This window comes from Muntiacus reevesi, chromosome 1 (assembly GCF_963930625.1).
Source record: "Muntiacus reevesi chromosome 1, mMunRee1.1, whole genome shotgun sequence".
NCBI classification, from domain to species: Eukaryota; Metazoa; Chordata; class Mammalia; order Artiodactyla; family Cervidae; genus Muntiacus; species Muntiacus reevesi.
In genome coordinates, this window is record NC_089249.1 from 55,875,121 (window position 1) to 55,895,334 (window position 20,214).

Genomic DNA, 20,214 nt, shown 5'->3' on the forward strand with positions numbered 1-20,214 from the left:
GTTACCACCATCCCTCCCCTGGGTTAGTACAGGAGCCTTCTAACTGGTCCCCCTGCTGCTCTCTTGATCTACCTCCAACATACTCCATGCAGCATCCAGAGAATGAGCTCTTAAAAAAAAACAACAATCTACTCATTGCCTTAAAAATCTTTAAAGGTTTCTGGTTACATTTTTCTGCCAACTGGAGCCCTTTACCACCTCCTCTAAATTCTGTGTCTGGGAACTTCCCTGGTTGGTCTGTTGGCTAAGACTCCACAATCTCAATGCAGGGGGCCCAGGTTTGATCCCTGGTTAGGGAACTAGATCCCACATGCCACAGTTAAGAACTCGAATGCCTCAACTAAGGCTCCTTCATGCCACAACTAAAGATCCCCCATACCGCAACTAAGACCTGGTGCAGGATACCTTTTGGTGGCAGAAGAACCAACAGTACTCATGGACAGTGTGGTGGTTAGAGGTAGAAAGTTTTGAAGAAAACAAATTAAGAAAGACTTTCACATGTATCTAGTGAACCTCAAATTTAGAAATATATTTAACATATGTCAAGGCCTACTTATGACATTTAGATTCTCAAGAGTATAGCATAGGCAAAGAATTTGGATTAAATCTTGAAATTCCAATCAAATGTGATCTTAAACAGTGTCTAAACTTGAAGGGCCACTGTTTCCTCATTTGTAAAACAGGGGCTGATTGTCCCTGATTTAAGATGTTTGTAAAGCTCCATGATAGAATTTCCCTGATGGCTCAGTGGTAAAGAATCTGCCTGCCAATGCAGGAAACAGGGCTCTGATCCCCGGTCCAGGAAGATCGCACATGCTGTGGAGCAATTAAGCCCGTGTGCCACAACTAATGAACTTGTGTCTTAGAGCCCCGTGCTCTGCACAAGAGAAGGCGTGGCAATAAGAAGCCCACGAATTGCAAGGAAAAGTAGCCCCCCCCCATCTCTGCAATTAAAGTCCACACAGCAAGGAAGACCCAGCACAGACAAATGAATTTTTTTTTTTTTTTTAAAAAGCTCTACTACAGCACCTAGAACTGTGAGTAAGGACCGTGTGGGAAATCCCAAAAGAATGAGGCAGAGAGCCTCATATCTGAGGTTTATTTCAGGAGATGGTGATGCAAGGTAGAGTGTTCCAGAATTTTGAGCATGTGGGACATTTATACCATTGGACTTAAGAGTACTCCAATTTCTGCCTAAACAGGGAAAAGTCTCTCTACTAGGCATCCCCACACTAGGGCACATTTAATTTCTCATCAGGGAGAGGGCGAGGTTTTCCCTGGAGGGTGCCTGAACAGTACCTTCTTAGGTATTCAGTAATTGTTTAATGAAGAACGGAGTCGGTGTGATAGCAAGAGGTTATCGTGGAGAAACAAGAACTATCCTCCCGGGCCGAGCAGGTCTAGGGCCGGGAAATTTTCACGTCGCCATAGCAACGACCCCCTCCACGCGCAGCCCAGAGGAAACTACAAGTCCCATAAGTACCCGCGGGTTCCCCGCCTCCAGGAGAGGCGGGGCTCAGGAGAGAGCGGAACCGGCTTTACCTCTTTCCTGCAGCGTGATTGGCCCTCGGCCCTTGGAGGCGGCCTATGAGTGCGCTCCGGGAGAGCGGCGAGGCCAATATGGCTTCCTACACCTGGTGACGGTTGAAGAAACTGTGTTAGGTCTCATGGAGAAGCCCCGGGGCGTCGAGGTGAGAGGGAGAGGACTTCTCGTGACTGGGAAAGGGAACCCCGAGAGCCTTGCTCGGTGGGCCTTCGTTAGGCCTTTGAGCGACGCCTGGAGGGTGGAGGATGGACGGATGGATAAACAGGTAGTTAGGCTGAGCGAGGCCAGAGGCGATTGATGTCGCCTTTTGCTCCCGTTCTCCTGGGTCCGAGTGAGGTTGAGAGAGGAACAGCTTCACTGGCCTGGAGGAAGAGGAACTGGATTCAGGATATGAGAGCTCCTGACTCTTCCTTCTCCCCCTTGTCTCAGGTGGCGTCTTTAGGGACTATGAGGCCAGTCACATCCTGGTGGGAAGTAAAGGAAGAGTAAAGTTTAATAAATACTCCGTATTTGGAGCGTATCCGTGCGTTGTCTCCCACGATAACAAGCCTTGTGTTATTGTTCCTTTTTTTACGGATCATGCAGCTGAGGAGAGGGTGGTGCTACTCCCCAGGAGGGTTCACACAGCTGTAAAGTGAAGGAGATGAGCACCAAGTCTGTCAGGTTCCAAAACTCTCCCTGTTTGGCTTTTTCCACTCTTCCCACCACCTGTAACCCATACATCCTTTCATCATTTGGCTTGTGGTCACCTTATATTTGAATTTCCTTTCTGGCACATTTGCATGTGTAGTGTAAATATAAAGTGGAGTCGCTCAAAAGCACTCCAAGAGTAAAGAAGAATCATCATCAGTGTAGAGTGTGAATAACTCCCAGTTTTAGAGCTGTCACTGACTGCTGGGAACAGAACTAGGCTTTCCATAGCGCCTGGGTGCTCATAGCAGCCCTCTAAAGAAGGCTTGTTCCAGCCATTGTACTGATGGAGAACCCTAGAGCCCTGAGTAGGAGAGCCTGCATTCCAACTCCGGCGTATCTGATTTGAGAGCCTCTGCTTTTAACCAGTAATGAGCACCAGCATTTATTGAGCACTTGCTGTGTGCAAATCACCATTCTGAGTGCCTTTCCCATATTAACCCTTATTTCTCCCCCAAAGCCTATGAAATAGGTGGGATTGTCCTCATTTACAGATGGGGAAACCGAGGCACTGAGATTGAACTGCTGCAGGTCATACAATAGGGATGGTTTTGGAGTCTTAGCCTAGAGCCCAAACACTTCACACCTTTTCTGCTACATGCCAGTTAGATTCATATACAATACCTCATTTTACATTGCACATCTTTTGAGCCAAATACTTTTCGTGTTTTATAGATGAGAAAGTTGAGACCCAGACAGGTTAAACAGCTTGCCCAAGGACCCACAGCTAGGTAGGATCAAGGCTGAGTCCAAAGCTATGGTATGTCCCACAGTGCTAGTATGTCATTTGCCTCAAATCCTCTTTAGGGCAGTCTGGGCCCCAAATTAACTTTCATCTGACTTACATTATTTTTGAGTTGAAATTACTTTGGTGTACATCTGCCGAAGGGGGAAGAATGAGTTTCTAAAATACATTTTTTCCAAAATGTCTTCATGAAGCACCATGCTTAGTATATTTTCACATCACTGTATTCTGTGTGAACTGTGGTAAAATGTCATCATGTATAAATTTGCAGAGGACCCTGGTGAATTCCTAATACATGTTTCTGTCTTGCTAAGGTTTTCTTTTGACTTGCAGTTGAGAAATGTATAAACAAGAGTAATGATCCTGGTGTTTATGAAAGGGGTGTTTGATTATACCTGCCACTCGGCCCAGAAGCGTTGACTTGACCGAGAACTGGAAAGGGAGTTGATAGCAGACCTGCAGTTTCCCTTGTCTTACAGTAAGCCAAGCATGATTGCTTCTGCCTGCTTTGTGTCATCCTTTTCCTAGGAGACTCAGTCTTCAGAACCGATGGAGGAGGAAGAGGAAGACGATGACCTGGAGCTCTTCGGCGGCTATGACAGTTTCCGGAGTTATAACAGCAGCGCGGGCAGTGAGAGCAGCTCCTATCTTGAGGAGTCAAGTGAAGCAGAACATGAGGATCGGGAAGCGGGGGAGCTGCCCACCTCCCCGCTGCATCTGCTCAGCCCTGGGACACCGCGATCCTTAGACGGCAGTGGTTCTGAGCCAGGTGCCTTCAAAGTGTCCCCCGAAGATAGGGAGGTTTCAGAGGCTATGGATGGAGAGGTAGATGTAGGTCAGGTGGGTGGAGCTGTCCAGGTGTAAAGGGCTCTGTGATGTGATGTCTAAGGACCTGTGAGAGAGACAGAGGCGCTCCAAGTATCCCCAAGGGTCATTTCAGTCTGATTTCAAGTTGTGATTTCATTCTTTTCACACAATTAATATCCATTCAGCACATATTAGATGCCGGTCATTAACATGGTGGTGCTTTTGCGTTTGTGTAAATAATAATAGTTGGTGGATTTCTAAGCCTGGGTCTTGAGAATATATGACACCTAATGTGATCTGGTTACTCTCTGGGAAGGGACAAGAAATAGCTTGTGAGTTGGAAGTGAGAAATACAGCAAGGAAATACAGAATTAAGTGACCTCCAGGTAAGAGGATGAGGGCAGATAAGAATCCCCGTGAATCATCTGGAAGCCAGTTGGCTTCAGAGGTATGATGCTTGCATAGCTGCTGGACCTCTGTGTCAGGGCCTCCAGTGTGGGGACTGCCTGTGCAAAGAGGCAGGTTAGATGGTCTGTGATGACACTCCTGTTTCCTGGTCCCTTTACTCTTTAGAGGAGGAGCATCTAATACTCTTTGCCTGTCCATTCATCTGTCTTCTCTTCCTCTCTCCCCTTTTATTTTTATTTATTAAATTATTTATGTTACTGTTGGTTGCGCTGGGTCTTCATTGCTGCACGCGGGCTTTCTCTAGTTGTAGCAAATGGGGGTACTTCGCTGTGGTATATGGGCTTCTTGTGTGGCTTCTCTTATTGCAGACCACAGGCTGTAGGTGCACGGGCTTCAGTAGTTGCAGCACATGGGCTCAGTAGTTGTGGGGCACGGACTTAGCTGCATTGTGGCATGTGTAATCTTCCCAGGCCAAGCATCAAATCCGCCTTTCCTGCACTGGCAGGCAGATTCTTAGCCACTGTACCACCAGGGAAGTCCTATCTCCCCTTTCTTTTATTTTTCTCCCTTCTGTCTTCTTCCAGTCATTCTCTTAGAATCTTAGCACTAGAATGAACTATTAGAGACCATCTAGTATGGGGGTGCACACACCTGGCCACACATTAGAATCATCTGGGGAACTTCTCATAACCACTGATGTCTGTGTCCCACCACAGATCAGGTCATTCTAATCAGGGCATTTTTAAATGCTTTCCAGGTGGTTCTAATGTGATATCGGGGATGAATCACTGATCTAGCTGAGCCTCTTTAGAGATGAGGAGAATACAGGCCCACAGAAGTTAAATGATACGGGTACATTTTTGTCTTCTCATTTCCTCCTTGCAGACTTTCCCCAGTTGTCCGCAGGGATTCTGCTTAGCCCCCCTGTTGACATGCAGAGCCAAGGGATGCCACACAGCTTCAGGGGTACACAACCAAACCACTTCCTCCTATTCCAGTTCTGTCAGCCTTAGGGGCTTAATGCAGTGCCCCAGGTTTGAAGGGCCCGTCATTTTGTTTGAATTGGGGTGATGATTGAGGGAGTCACGTGCTAAATTCTCTTCCCAGCTGTCTGTGAGATGTGTGGGATCGTGGGTACCAGGGAAGCCTTCTTCTCCAAGACCAAGAGATTCTGCAGCGTCTCCTGTTCCAGGAGCTACTCCTCCAACTCCAAGAAAGCCAGTATCTTGGCGAGATTACAGGTGAGAGGCAGTCACTTGGAAGATCCTTCCTGGGGCCCTGGGTACTGAGTGAGGAACTACCAACTGTGCTGGTGTGGGGCCCAGAGGGCTTGGGCAGGACATTGCTTGTGGCCTTCTGAGGTTGTAAACGGCCTGGTATTTCTTACGCACCCATTTCTGGAGCTCAGTAAGTTGCAGATTCATGGAGCTACCCTTCACCCCCAACCCTCACCCCTCAGGGTCTGATGTGTCCTTAGAAAGTTCTCTTTTTGGCCGTGCTGTGTGGAATGTGGGAATTTCAGCTCTGGGGATGGAACCCATGGCCCCTGCAGTGGAAGTGCAAGGTCCTAACCACTGGGCCACCAGGGAACCGCTGCCCTCAATAAGTTGTAAACAAGAACTCTGGGGGGAGTCTGGCACCCATGTCTTCCTGCTGCACTTTTACAAATGCTCTGAAAGGAAGCTGGGAAATGGGCCACAAGCTTCTCCGGCCATGGTGGGTTTGAGAAGATGGTGCCTTGTCTCTGAGGCACAGGCAGCTCCATTCCACAGGCAGCTGCCTAGAAAGTCTTACCAACCTCTAGTTAACTATTGACATTTGTAGAACTCTGAGAAGGGGGAGGATTCTTGGAGCTGTGTTGTCTAACCCACATACTAATTGACAAGTGTGCTGAGGTCCAGAGAGGAAGAATGATTTACCTATGGGCTCTGTAGGAAGAGGACTGAGCTGAAACTGGAGCCTCATCTCGGGAGCCTGGCCTTGTGTCTTCACGACACTGGTTTGCAAACTTGACTACATGTAGGGGTCACCTGGGAAGTTTCAAAAATCTCATGAAGATTATGGTTTAATTGGGAGGGAGTACAGCTTAGACATAGGAGGCTTTAATGAGCACCCCAGGTGATTGTCCTGTGAAGCCTGATGTTTATTGTGTGTCTCAGTCCAGCTCTTCTAGTTAAAGCCTCATGCATGTTATCTCTCACTCGTGAGACAGTTACTGTTGTCTCCCTCACTTTGCAGATTTTAGTCAAGGCATAAGAAAGTCCTTCCCTAACTCTATGGCTGATTCATATCAATGTATGACAAAACCCACTGAAATGTTGTGAAGTAATTAGCCTCCAACTAATAAAAATAAATAAATAAATAAATAAAAATTAAAGGAAAAAAAAAAAGAAAGTCCTTCCCAGTGAGCTAATAATAACATTGTTATTAACTACAGTCTGGGGATACTTGAGAAGGGCTTGGCACCCTCAGTCTAACCAGTGATTCCTAAAAAATGAATTTTTAAAGATTCCTGTTTCAAAGGCTCAAAAATTTTTACTAACTTACTCAGAGGTACATAAATAAAATTCAAGAGCCAGGATTTGGCGCCAGGTCTGTGTGGAACTTCAGTTCAATTCAGTCACTCAGTCGTGTCTGACTCTCTTCGACCCCATGGACTGCAGCACGCCAGGCCTCCCTGTCCATCACCAACTCGCGGAGTTTACTTAAACTCATGTCCATTGAGTCGGTGATGCCATCCAACCATCTCATCCTCTGTCGTCCCCTTCTCCTGCCTTCAATCTTTCCCAGCATCAGGGTCTTTTCAAATGAGTCAGCTCTTCACATCAAGTGGCCAAAGTATTGGAGTTTCAGCTTCAGCATTAGTCCTTCCAATGAATATTCAGGATTGATTTCCTTTAGGATGAACTGGTTGGATCTCCTTGCAGTCCAAGGAACTCTCAAGAGTCTTCTCCAACACCACAGTTCAAAAGAATCAATTCTTTGGTGCTCAGCTTTCTTTATAGTCCAACTCTCACATCCATACATGACTACTGGAAAAACCATAGCCTTGACTAGATGGACCTTTGTTGGCAAAGTAATGTCTCTGCTTTTTAATACGCTGTTTAGGTTCGTCATAACTTTTCTTCCAAGGAGTAAGTGTCTTTTTATTTCATGGCTGCAGTCACCATCTGCAGTGATTTTGGAACTTAAACCCACATTTTTTTAAATTTTGTAAATATTTTGTAAATTTTGTCTGTGCCACTTGTCTTGCAAGATCTTAGTTCCCCGACTAGGGATTGAACCCGGGTCCATGGCAGTGAAAGCGCCAGATCCTAACCACTAGACCATCAGGGAACTCCCTAAACCCACATTTCTATTTCTTTGATCTTTTTTTTTTTTTTTTAACTTTTTACTTTGTATTACAGTAGCTTCCTTTACGGCTCAGTGGTAAAGAATCTGCCTGCTAGTGCAAGAGAGGCGGGTTTGATCCCTGTGTCGGGAAGATCCCCTGGAGAAGGAAATGGCAACCCACTCCTGTATTCTTGCCTGGGAAATCCCATGGACAGAGGAGCCTGATGGGCTACAGTCCATGGGATTGCAAATGAGTCGGACACAACTGAGTGACAGAACAACATAGCTGATTAACAATGTTAATGATAGTTTCAGGTGGACAGCAAAGGGATTCAGCCATACATATGCGTGTGTCCATTCTCCTCCAATCACTGATCTCTTTAATAAATTCTCTGGGCCTCTCTGATCAGTGCTTAAGCTACAAATTACCGACCAGTTCTTCCCTATTAACTCAGATGTAAAGAATCTGCCTCTGATGCAGGAGACCGAGGTCTGATCCCTGGGTTGGGAAAATCCTCTGGAGAAGGAAATAGCAATCCACTCCAGTATACTTGCCTGGAGAAAAATCCCATGAACAGAGGAGCCTGGCAGGCTACAGTCCATGGGTCACAAAGAGTTGGACACGACTAAGTGACTAATAGACAGGTCAGTAGGACCCCTTTGAGTACCTCAAACTCTGTTCAGTTCATGAGCCTTCTGAAACTCCCTCTCTGCCATAAACCCATAGGAGCACCAGAGGAAGGAGAAGGCTGAGAGCTGAGGCCACCAGCAAGAGGTTCCTCGCAGCAGCAGGGCTTAAAAGATGGAAAATTTATCCCTCCCTTCCCTCTGGCTCTGCCACGCCCCCCGCCCTTGCAGGTGAACAAAAGCTAAGTGCTTATTGAGTTCAGCACAATATGTGACCCTCACCCTTGCAACTCCCCCCTGAGCTAAGCATTTTAATTGTTATCATCTTGATTTACAAGTTAAGAAACTGGAGTCCCAAAGAGGTTACCTGGGCAGTCCAAATCCAGAGCCTTGTTATCAGCCTTTAGGCTACAGATGCGCTCTCCCTCCAGGGAAAACCACCTACCAAGAAGGCCAAAGTCCTGCACAAAGCTGCCTGGTCTGCCAAAATTGGAGCCTTCCTCCACTCCCAGGGGACAGGACAGCTTGCCGACGGGACCCCAACCGGGCAGGACGGTCAGTCAGTGGGGACTGGTGCTCAGGAAGCCGTGGGGGGTGGTGCCAGGACTCGGCGGGTGAGGGGGGCGCTCCCTAGGAGCCAGGATTGGAGAAGGGGGCCAACTAGAAAGGACCAGCCCAGGCTCGCTTTAGATGGCATCTTCCCCACCTGGGAGTAACTGTGAGATGGCCCAGAAGATCCCTCAATCACTCTCCTCTTGAGCACTTAAAAGCCAAGAGTTAGCTTCCTTTGTTTAGCATTGCCTGTAACCCTCGGGCTTTTGTTTCCCTGGGGCAGTGGAGACCTAGATCTCCACTGTGAAGAATGGTGGTGGGATTAGCAACTTCTCTCTTTCTGAGTGTAAGCTGTTTCTAAATAAATCTAGGCTGGAAGCTATGCTCTATGTGGTCTGACACAGCTCCCAGATCAGGGCTGGAGGGGCTGTGGTGTGTGCACCTCCCGCCCATCTAGATTGGCTATGGCCAATGAGAGGTTGGGGGCAGTCTGAGGAATTTAAGCCCGAGGGTCTTTGAATTTCCGTCTTTCTCTTGGGGGAGGAAGATCAGACATTTCCCTCTGAGTGTTCTCTCTACTCCTGAGAGTCTGGCAGCCTCTGGATGAGGTCCTCCCGGTCCCATCCCCATGGCCACTGCTGGGGCAGGTATGGGGCGAGCCCGGGCTGTGTGGTGGGGAAGGGGCCTGTGCTCCCGCTCCCCAGGCCCGGGCTCCTGGAGTGGCCACTGCTGGGCAGGTGTGGGGTGGGCCCGGGCTGCTCCCGGTCCTCAGGGCCGCCCGGGTTCCTGGAGAGGCTACTGTGAGAGCTCCCTGCCTCGACCCCTCAACTCCGGTCCTCTTGGTTCTGCAGCACTGGTCTTGGGTTTCGACTGGGGGAAGTTCCTGAAGGATCACAGTTACAAGGCTGCTCCTGTCAGCTGCTTTAAGCATGTGAGTGCCCCGGGCACGAGGGGAGGGCGGGCAGGGGCCCGGGCGCGGCCGCCGGCTCACCCACCTGCCTCACTGCTTCAGCAGCGGGAGGGAACAGGATGAAGTCTGGTTGCCCGGCTTTTCGGCTCGCTCCGATTCACCTTTCTGTCCACTTGTTCTTCACCAAGTCCTCACAGACCCTCACCGAGAGCTTCGAGCACGCCCCATGGAGGTCCCCCCCAGGCTTATTCACATAATAGCACTTTGGCTTTGGTATCCAGAGCCAACTGTAAGAATCCCCTTCTTTTTCCCCCATTTTTAGTGCTTTCCTGTTGACAGCTTGGTGCTTGTGAACCGCCCTGCATTGGCTCCTGGGAGGCAGATATGGGTGCCTCCTGGAACCCCTTCTGCTAAAGGCTCCCTGACTCCCTGTCACTGCATACTCAGTTGCATCTGACTCCTTGAGACCCCGTGGACTATAGCCTGCCAGGCTCCTCCATCTATGGAGTTTTCCCGGCAAGAACACTAGAGTGGGTTGTCATCTCCTCCTTCAGAGGATCTTCCCAACCCAGGGATCGAACCCTGCACTGGCAGGCAGATTCTTCGTCTTTCAAGCCAATTTCCTGAAGCCCAGGAAATCTGGAGAAGGCCTATTTATTGTATTTTGGCTGCACTGGGTCTTTGTTGCGGAGCACAGGGGCTTCTCATTATGGCGCAAGGGCTTAGTTGCCCCTTGGCTTGTGGGTGCTTAGTCCCCAACCAGGGATTGACCTCACATCCCCTGCACTGGCAGGCAAATTCTTGCCCACTGTACCACGAGAGAAATCCAACCACCCGGTGTGACGATTGAAGGAGTGCTGTTTGTGTCTTAGAAGCGCCTGTCACATAGTGAGAGTGGGAAACTGCTAGGTGTCTGCTGGCACAGGTGTGATGTGCTTGGGAGGGTGACAACTAGGAGCCAGTCCTGTAGAGATTAGCAGGGCTGTGTGACACCCCTACTCCCATCCCCTGACTCGGCTCTTCACAGGGGTGGGCACCTCAGTTCATCGCTTCCTCCCTAGACCTGGGCCTGGCCTTGCACGCACAGTGAGTGAGGGGAAACACCGAGGGGCAAAGGAGAAGGATACAGCATCCCGTGAGGCCCTGCAGCCAGCCGCTCTCCTGCCCACCCAGGTGGCTCACTGTCCCCTTGAACCCTCTCACCACTACGCAGGTCCCACTCTATGACCAGTGGGAGGATGTGATGAAGGGAATGAAGGTGGAGGTACTCAACAGCGATGCCGTGCTCCCCAGCCGGGTGTACTGGATTGCCTCGGTCATCCAGGCGGCAGGTGGGTGCTCCTCTGACCAAGGCAGGGTCAAGGGCTGGGGGCGACATCTCCAGATGGACAGGTAATGTCGGAGCAGACATCAGCTTCATAAAACAAAAAACCCGCCCACTGGAGTTTTGTTCTCCCTTCTTGCTATGCTTTCATGTTACCTACTTCTTAGAGGGGACCACAGAGCTTGGCGAGTTTGGAAACTCCCATTCTGAAGTTCATTCCAGGGTAGATCAGGCTGTAGAAAATTACTCCCCCTACTGTGCCATACTGCTTTCCAGGTACATGGCAGGGGTTTGTTTTCCTCTGGCTGTTGTAGAAGGGGTTCTTGGAGTAGGCAGCCTGGTTTAGGCTGGAGAAGCAAGAAGGCCTAAGAGTTACCTCTCCTTCCTCCTGCTCAGGGTACCGGGTGCTGCTCCGGTATGAAGGCTTTGAAAATGATGCCAGCCATGACTTCTGGTGCAACCTGGGGACTGTGGATGTCCACCCCATTGGCTGGTGTGCCATTAACAGCAAGATCCTGGTGCCCCCGCGGAGTGAGTTGATGAGCGTGCTGCCCATCCTGGTTCCTGTGGGCCCCTGGGAGAAGTCAGACCAGCCCACAGCCCACCTGCCTCCTCCCTTCCTCTCCCTTGTCCAGAGGCCACAGGGCAGGTCCAGGCTGGGGAATCCAGGACTGCCGGGCTGAGAAGGCAGAAATAAGTTATTCAGGCCCCTCTGCTACTCTCTGGGGCAGACTGGCACCTGTCAGCAGAGTGGTAGCAGTCTATACTCAGGATTCTGCTCTGCCTCCCCAGCCATCCATGCCAAGTTCACCGACTGGAAGGGCTACCTCATGAAACGCCTGGTGGGCTCCAGGACGCTGCCCGTGGACTTCCATATCAAGGTCTGGCAGAGCACCCTGGGGTCTCCTAACTGGTCTGCTCCTGCCCCTTTCCCCTTCTGTCTGTCCTTTGTGTTGCTCACTGGAGTATTTTTTTCTAAGACCCCCTTGGTTTAGCCATCAGAGCAGCTCCAGATTCCCTAAGTATGGGTGGTGGGCGTCATCTACCATTAGCTTCCTCCCTGCTTTGAGCCAGCCTCATTGGTCCTGTTGCTTTGTCTGCTGGCATGCTCTTCCAGATCCTTCCTTTGCTCATAGCATTTTCAGGAGTGTTCATTCAACTGGGCTTCCCAGGTGGCGCTAGTAGTTAAGGACCTGCATGCAATGTAGGAGACCTCTATTCATTCAATAGATTTGACTTAAGTGCTTGTAGTATACAAGGCACTGCCATCTGGCACTCTCCCCCTCCTGGTGGGATTTGGAATTGCACTGCTCTGTCCCCACCACTACTAAGAAATTGGAATGGTTCTCCCTGAGTCCGCAGTGCCCCGGTGCTGGAAAAGCCCCACAGAACTTCCGTACCCATCCTCTATCCCAGACAGGACAGCGCCAGAACCTCAGCAGACAGAAGCCTGTCTCTTCACCCAGGCCCCACCACCGGGGCTCTAGAGCAGCTGTGGGATCTTGGTCATTATCCTTGGCTGTGTCCAAGGGGCAGGCATTACTGCTGAGGTGCTAGGAGAGCCGTTCAGAGCTGCAGCCTGGCGGGGCCAGGGCTGAAATTAGAGGTATCGAGGCAAAGGGTGCTCAGTTCTCTAAACACCAGGCTGGTTTAGTGGGTGCTGTCGGCAGGGGCTGGAAGGTAGAGAGCACCGGGAGGGACTCGTGTGATCAGAGTGCAGATCCCTGGAAGAGCACAGAGCTGGACCCCAAGCCCAGATGTGTGGCTCAGCTCTGGCACTAATGACCCCGTGTGACTCTAGGTGAGTCACATGACCTCCCTGGGGCACTGTTTGCTTAATCTGAAAAGCAGTCTGTGATTCCCATCCCAATGACTTGCTGGCATTTTGGTGCACACACTGTAAATATTCTATCATCCCAGGGACTTGGGAGCCAGGGTGGAATCTGGTGGGCTGGAGGGGCTCCTCTGCTGGTTTCCTCGCCCCCCACCCAACCCCGTCCCGTCCTCTGGTTACTCCCAAGGGACAGGACAGGGCAGAGAGGGAGGGATCGACCCAGCAGGCCTGTGTTCTGATGTCATTGCAGATGGTGGAGAGCATGAAGTACCCCTTTCGGCAGGGCATGCGGCTGGAGGTGGTGGACAAGTCCCAGGTGTCCCGGACCCGCATGGCCGTGGTGGACACAGTCATCGGGGGCCGCCTGCGGCTCCTCTACGAGGATGGCGACAGTGACGACGACTTCTGGTGCCACATGTGGAGTCCCCTGATCCACCCTGTGGGCTGGTCCAGGCGAGTCGGACACGGCATCAAGCTGTCAGGTTAGCCGTCCCTGGCCAGCATGGGCCTGGGTCAGGGTGGGGGCACATCTCTGCATCCCACAACTAATCTGAGTAATGGGGACAGTCATGTTTACCCTGAGCATGGCAGGACTTGACCAGGTGTCCCGAGGGGTTGCGTGACTTAACCAAGGACACTCAGCCTGAAGTGTGTTGTGTGTTTTAGTTGCTCAGTCGTGTCCAACTCTTTGCAGTCCCATGGACTGTAGCCCGCCAGGCTCCTCTATTCATGGAATTCTCCAGGCAAGAATACTGGAGTGGGTTGCCATTTCCTTCTCCAGCCTGAAATGGTAAAAGTTAATTCGCAACTACAGGCTCCAGGCCACATCCTCTCCTGGCAACATAGGAGGAGTCTGGGTCCTCAGGGCTGAATAGTTCCAACAGAGAGCTCCTGATGGAGGGGTGAGGGGCTGCTGAGCAGCCCCACATTCTGGGGGAGGTGTGGAGATGGTCGTGTTAGCAGCTTCAACTTCCTTCTCCCCCTTCCTCCCTCCACTGTCTCCCTAAAAGAGAGGCGCAGCGACATGGCCCACCACCCCGCCTTCCGGAAGATCTACTGTGACGCTGTTCCTTACTTGTTCAAGAAGGTGAGGCCCAGCCCTGGGCACTACCCCTTGGCCACAGGTCCACTCCAGACCTGAGGCCCCAGATCTCCCCCTCCCCTCCCCGTTTCCTTGTCAGGCCAACAGCAGCTGAGGCCTCTTTCCCACCCCTCCCCGGGCCAGTCCAGAGATTGCCCAACTGCCCCATTCCTTTAAGGTTCGAGCTGTCTACACAGAAGGTGGCTGGTTTGAGGAGGGGATGAAACTGGAGGCCATCGACCCCCTGAATCTGGGCAACATCTGCGTGGCTACCATCTGCAAGGTGAGCCTGGGCTCCCTCCGGCCTCCAGCAGCGCTTCTTGCGGGCAGGGCGGTGGCAGAGCGCCCCCTACTGGCTGCTCCTGAGCGGCCTGGTTTTCGCACATATAGACTTAGCTCCTGACTCAGAATCTGCTTTCTCGTCAGGGGTCAGAGGCTTGCCAGCCCTGTGGGCTGGTCCAGGCCTGTCGGCCACAGCATCAAACTGTCAGGTTAGCAGAGTCCCTGGCCAGCCACCTGTGGGAGCTACTGAACACCTGGCCTGAGCCTGGTCCTGGGTCAGCTGTAGGCCTTCCCGCCACCACCTGCTGTCTCCTTTGGGGGCTAGTCTTGCCACGCCACAGCCAGGCTGGCGTTGCTGCAGACCTCGGGTACTGCTGCAGCCTGAGGAGCCAGCAACCACCCCTTAGCCCTCCTGAGGACACACCGATTCGTCCATCTAGCAAATCTCCAGGCTGGGCCCCCGAGTACACTCTTGAGAACACAGTGACAAAAGGACAGAGGCAGTTCCTGCTGGCACAGCATGTGGTGTCCATTGAGGGGGTCAGGAAGATCCCCTCGGAGAGGAAATGGCAACCCACTCCGGTATTCTTGCCTGGAGGGGCTTGTCGGGCTGCAGTCCATGGGGTTGCAGAGTCTGACATGACTGACCACACATGAGGAAGCTAGATGATTTTACCATTACATGGGTTACATGAGTGCTGAGTGCTCTGAAAAGCAGCTCCATCCTCCTCATATCCCTATCCTGTCACCTCACCCTGGGATGGGGGTGCAGTTTAGAATACCAGGTTCTGTCTGTTTCCCTCTCCGCCACCACTAGGTACTCCTAGATGGTTACCTGATGATTTGTGTGGACGGGGGACCCTCCACAGATGGCTCCGACTGGTTCTGTTACCATGCTTCCTCCCACGCCATCTTCCCAGCCAACTTCTGCCAGAAGAATGACATTGAGCTCACACCCCCAAAAGGTAAGACTGGCATACAGTCGGAAGGAGCAGGGTTGAGGCCACAGGCCAAGCCAGACTCCGGGAGCTTGAAGTCTTGAGTGGACTGGAGAGGTGACACACTCCCCACGGTCACCACTAGCCCATAGTCTGGGCTGGCTGGGCCCCGTGGCCCCATGTGGCTTGGTGAGCAGAGCTCCCACCGTCCCTTTGGGCAGTGAGCACCCTGTGCTACAGGACCGTGGGCCTAGAGCAGGTACCAGCCTGGGGAGGAGGGAGGAACGCTGCTGGGAAGACTTTGGGCTGAGTCCTGATGAAGCTGCAGGAGCCCCTTTGGCTCTGTAGGGGGCTTTCCAGGACCCCCCCCCCCCCACCTCCCTGCTCATCTCTGCCTTCCACTCCAGGGTACGAGGCTCACACTTTCAGCTGGGAGGTCTACTTGGAGAAGACCAAGGCGAAGGCAGCTCCATCGAGACTCTTCAACATGGTAAGGAGACCAACCCTGCCCACCACCACCCGAGGTGGTGATTCCAGCCCCTTCTCTTCTCGAGTCCCTGCTGCTAAGATCAGTTGTTTCATGGAGGAGTACCAAACTCTGATGCGGATGCGTGCTGAACAGTCAGCCAGTCCCTTTCCCAGAGGGGCTGGCGCCTGGGATCACGGTGCAGAGGGGTTCCTGGTCTGAGGACCCCCCTCTCCCCACCAAACCCCTGCAGGCAGGCTCGGACCCGCTCCCACACCCAGGGCTGCTCTGACAGGGTGGGGACCTAGCTGATTTGCTTGGCCTTGATGCCCATTCCAGGACTGCCCCAACCACGGCTTCAAGGTGGGCATGAAGCTGGAGGCCGTGGACCTGATGGAGCCCCGGCTCATCTGCGTGGCCACTGTGAAGCGGGTGGTGCACCGACTCCTTAGCATCCACTTCGATGGCTGGGATAGCGAGTACGACCAGTGGGTGGACTGCGAGTCCCCGGACATCTACCCCGTCGGCTGGTGTGAGCTCACCGGCTACCAGCTCCAACCACCTGTGGCTACAGGTCTGGGCTCTCCTGGCCCTGAGGGGCTCTTGACTTTCTTTTTCCTTCCTGCCAACCACCCTCTGCCCCACCTCCCCCACCGCACACCCACCTTTGGCCCTCTGGCGTGAGATCGAGCATCTCCTGGACCACTTCCTGGGAGAGAGTGGCCCTGGTCTCCCCCTTCTGCTCCTGACTTCTCTGTCTCCCTCTCCCTCTGGCCTGCAGAGCTCCTTCCTTGACCTTGCCCACTCTGTCATATGCTCGTGCCCTTGTGCACCAGGTAAATCCCCCAGGCCCCTCTGAGCACCCTGGTGATGCGGGTGGGCAGAAGGGACAGCTGTCATCCAGTCCCTACCCGCAGCCCCTCCCCATTCTCACGACCCAGCTCTGGCTTTCCTTCAGGGGCGTCCCCTGTGTAAGGGAGGCCGGTGAGGGGTGGGCAGGGATCTTGGGATGTGCTCTTCTCGCTTCATGTCTGTGTCTTTCAACAACAGAGCCCGCCACACCTCTGAAAGCCAAAGAGGCCACAAAGAAGAAAAAGAAACAGTTTGGGAAGAAACGTAAGTGATGCTCTAAAGCTGCCCAACTGGGGTGGGACCTGGGATCAGCTGAGCCTGTGTACCTGGGCTGGGGGCCACTACCCAGATCAGTCACACTCTTCATGGCCCCACCTCTCCTTTGCCCTTTGCCCCATGAGCCCATCCATCACCCTGTGTCTTAGGGACCCAGAACACAATTAGGGAGTCTTCTGGTCTCTGGCAATGGTTAGGATGCTGAGGAAAAGACACAAGAGAGGCTCTATGGGTTGGAGCAGGGGTCGCGGGTGGCCTGGTCTGTGAGGCCTTGTGCAGTTGTGGTGTATGAGAGTAAAAGATTTAAGAGCAAATCATTCTCTCATGATCCCCAGGGGGAGGGAGCAAGGGTGACCCCCAAGCGTGGGGATCTCTCACAGGCTGACCCAACCTCAGCAGGCCCCAAGCTGAGCTGCAGTGAGCTGGGTTCCCCGACGTGGTCTCTGCAGGAGAGAGGATGTCCTGAAAGGGAACAGAGAGGAAACAGACACGGTCCCTGGGGAGGGTTAAGATCCTGTGAGGGTGTGGCATGGATCAAGTGGCAGGACCCTGTGCCGTTGAGAATCAGGGCTGGGAAAATCACACTGTAGACATGAAGAAAGTGAGGAGCAGAAACAGGAAGCTTAACCACCATGGCGGGGTGGGGGTACTAATCCGTTACTGGGGAGAAGCTCTGAGCCCTGGGCACACAGCCCTGAGGGGTGAGGTCAGAGTTCGGGCCTTGGTCCTCCCCAGCTGATACCTTCCCCTCTGCTGGGCTGCCAGACCGCTGTTTCATGTGGATACAGCCCTTGCCTGGATTGAATTCTGTTTTTATTCCAAGGAAAAAGAATACCACCGGCCAAGACACGGCCCCTCAGACAAGCGTCCAAGAAGGCCCTGCTGGAGGAGGACCTGCAGGCGGCGGAGAAGGTGCCATCGGAGCCCACTCCTGATGAGAGTAAGAGCCTCCCGCACAAGGCTGGGGCTGGTGGGCGGCTCTCTGCTCAGAAGCCGGTCCTCTCCTTCCCCACCTGGGCACAGAAGAGCAGAGTCAGGCTTGAAGGGCATTTTCTGGGCACCGAGCAACCTTTCTCAGACCACTAGGCCCAGAGGGCTTCCCAGACACCCGCCCCCAGCTCTGAATGGAGCCGAGCACTGGCCTGGCCCCCTCCACCCCAGCCCTAGCCCCAGTCCATGCACTTGGCAGGGTGGGCTGCCTGCCAGGCTGGTGGGACAGGGCCCTAGGCCTTGGCTACTGCCTGCCCCACAGAGGGGAAGGGGCTCTCCCCGCCACACCCCGAGGGCCCCTGCCTGTAGGAAGCCCGGTTCCTTCTCCAGATCCTGAGCTCCATGCAGCTCTCCTTCTTGCCCTGCACCTCTCTTCCTCTTCAGTCATCACCGTGCGTGTGAAGGAAGAGCACTTGGACGTGGCCGTGGCCGACAAGGCCCCGAGTCCAGAGCTGCCTGTCCCCGTCGAGAACATCAAACAGGAGATGGATGACTGAGCCTTCCTCGCTGCCAGCCGGAAGCCAGCCTAGGGCGCCTCTCTCGCCACCACGCCAACCTACTTTACTTTGGAGACTGAGCCTTTTTGCATAAATTTTGCCTGGTGTTGTGGGGGCCAGGCACCCAAGGAGCAGCCAGGGTCTCCTCTGGCCTCCTCTCCAGCAAGGCCATGAGATGGGGGCTACCTGTGAGCAGCTCCCTCTCCAGCGAAAGCTCCTGAAGCTCTTCCTCGCTCATCCCCTCCACTTCCCCACACTGCTCCATTGGCAGGGTGGGGGCTACACATGGCAGGCAAGTTGGCTAATGGTTAGGCCCAGGCAGATCTCGAGGTGGGGACAGACAGTCACCTGACAGACGTGAGTGGTGCCAGGGGTACAGCCTCTGCCCCAGACACCATGCAGAATGGCCCTTCCTGCCTGGGTCGGGGCTCTGCTCTTCCTGGCACCCCCAGGAGGTTGGGGAGCCCTGTACCGGCGCCCAGCTCTGGCAGGCAGCTGAGCAGCAGTGACCATCACGTAGGTCCCGGTGACTTGTGAGGTGGCCTTGATCTGTTTTCCCTTGGCATGAGTACTGACTCCATTTCCAAGAGGAGCAGAGGCAAGATCTGCCCCCTAGGAAAGGGAGCTTGCCAGGGCCTCACGTGGGGGAGACCACACCAGTCCCTGTGCCACGGGAAGGGGGGTGGGTCTGGGTGTGTGCACACGCATGCAAGCATCCCCTGAGAGAGAAGGTGCCACCATTGTTGAACCTAACCCACTCTGGAGCCCAGCTGGACTAGGACCTGTCCTTTTCTTTCTCCCTTTCTCTGTTAACCCGGAACAGGTCTGGCCTTGCCAGAAAGTCTCGGGGCCTCGATGGGATGGTCCGCCCTGCTGGCTGACGTGGCCCTGAAGGAGCTCCTGGAGCCGGGGACATGCTTCTTGGTCCTTTCCCTCACTGTGCATGTCCGTAACTCCATAATGTATTTTGATTCTGCTGCTCCTCTGAAAGTACGTTCTAGAAGTTCACCTAGCGTCTGCCCACATTTCAGCTGCTTCTGTTCCGCAGTTAAGTCTCCTCTGAAGCTGTCTTCTCCCTCTGACCTGCCGTCTCTTCAGGAGACCTGGGACCTAAGTGGTGACAGGCTGGTCTGCTCAGCCCCTCTTGCCTTCCACGTGTTTGAGCAGAGACAGCATGGCTGGGCGTGTCCCAGTGTTACCCTGTGATGGCTGCCACAGTCCGTGCCCGCCAGATGGGATGCTGACCTTGGGTGTGTAGAGGACCCTGCTGTTAGATGTCATCCCGGAGATGGGTGACCAGCCCAAGGGGAGCCAATTTCAGTTCGGAGAGAACCAGATCTTTTGTCCTTTCCTAAAGGCACTGTGCAGGCTCAGGTGGAATAGAAACGAGGCCTAGGAAGGCCCCTCTTGCAGCCTGAACTCCCCTAAATGTGACAGGGGCTGTGCCTCCCCTCACCCCACCTCATGGTGATGGAGGAAGGTGGCTGACAGTGGCACGCAGTTCCACAGCCTGCTCGCATGGCCTGCCTTTGTTGCGGGTGATTGCCCAGCTGAGAAGAATCATTGTCCCCGCTGCTCTTCCCTTTAAAGGATCAAGTTCTGACTGAAGAGCTTCTGGGGTGATGGGACTTGTTTGGCCTTGCGTTTTGCTCTTCCTGAGTGCAGAAGTTGATGCCCACAGTGCCTGAGCACAGCACGCAGGGCTAGGGGACAAGCTCAGCCGCCGATCTAGCCCCAGATGGGCTTCCCACACTTAAATCCTGTGAGACGATTAAATCCCTTTCTTGCTGCCGTTAGTCTGTGTTCCTTCTGTTCTGAGACGCCACCCCACCAGGTCAGCTACAGAGACGGGGAGCGTTCACCCATGAACAGTGCGAGACACGTCTCCACAGCAGACGCCACGGTACTTGTCCCTGCCACTCCCCTCCAGGACCCCGGGCTCCCCAGAGGCCCAGTCCATCTTCAATGCCCCTCGTGACCAGCATGAAGGTACCCTCAGCAAGCATGTGACCAAGTGTAGACACATCCCTGGGCCCTGGAGGTTAGTCAGGCACAG

At 53.3% G+C, this 20,214-nt stretch overlaps 1 protein-coding gene across 1 annotated transcript; it reads left to right on the top strand.

Moving 5' to 3' along the window:
• The first annotated feature begins 1,568 nt into the window (after positions 1-1,568).
• Positions 1,569-19,945, top strand: L3MBTL2 (L3MBTL histone methyl-lysine binding protein 2). The gene is made up of 17 exons (XM_065944580.1): positions 1,569-1,691; positions 3,510-3,750; positions 5,304-5,437; positions 8,588-8,711; positions 9,560-9,639; positions 10,832-10,949; positions 11,339-11,473; positions 11,735-11,823; positions 13,027-13,258; positions 13,787-13,863; positions 14,036-14,140; positions 14,957-15,104; positions 15,485-15,567; positions 15,883-16,117; positions 16,594-16,659; positions 17,495-17,611; positions 18,046-19,945. Exons 1-17 carry the CDS (start codon positions 1,668-1,670, stop codon positions 18,156-18,158), a joined length of 2,121 nt encoding a protein of 706 aa, XP_065800652.1. The 5' UTR covers positions 1,569-1,667; the 3' UTR covers positions 18,159-19,945.
• The last annotated feature ends 269 nt before the right edge of the window (positions 19,946-20,214 follow it).

Bases quoted from the DNA above. Each gene is read 5' to 3' on its own strand.
- L3MBTL2 (XM_065944580.1), top strand. From the start codon at position 1,668: ATGGAGAAGCCCCGGGGCGTCGAG. The intron at 9,640-10,831 runs GTGAGTGCCCCG...ACCACTACGCAG, and splicing joins CTGTCAGCTGCTTTAAGCAT to GTCCCACTCTATGACCAGTG. The intron at 13,864-14,035 runs GTGAGGCCCAGC...CATTCCTTTAAG, and splicing joins TTCCTTACTTGTTCAAGAAG to GTTCGAGCTGTCTACACAGA.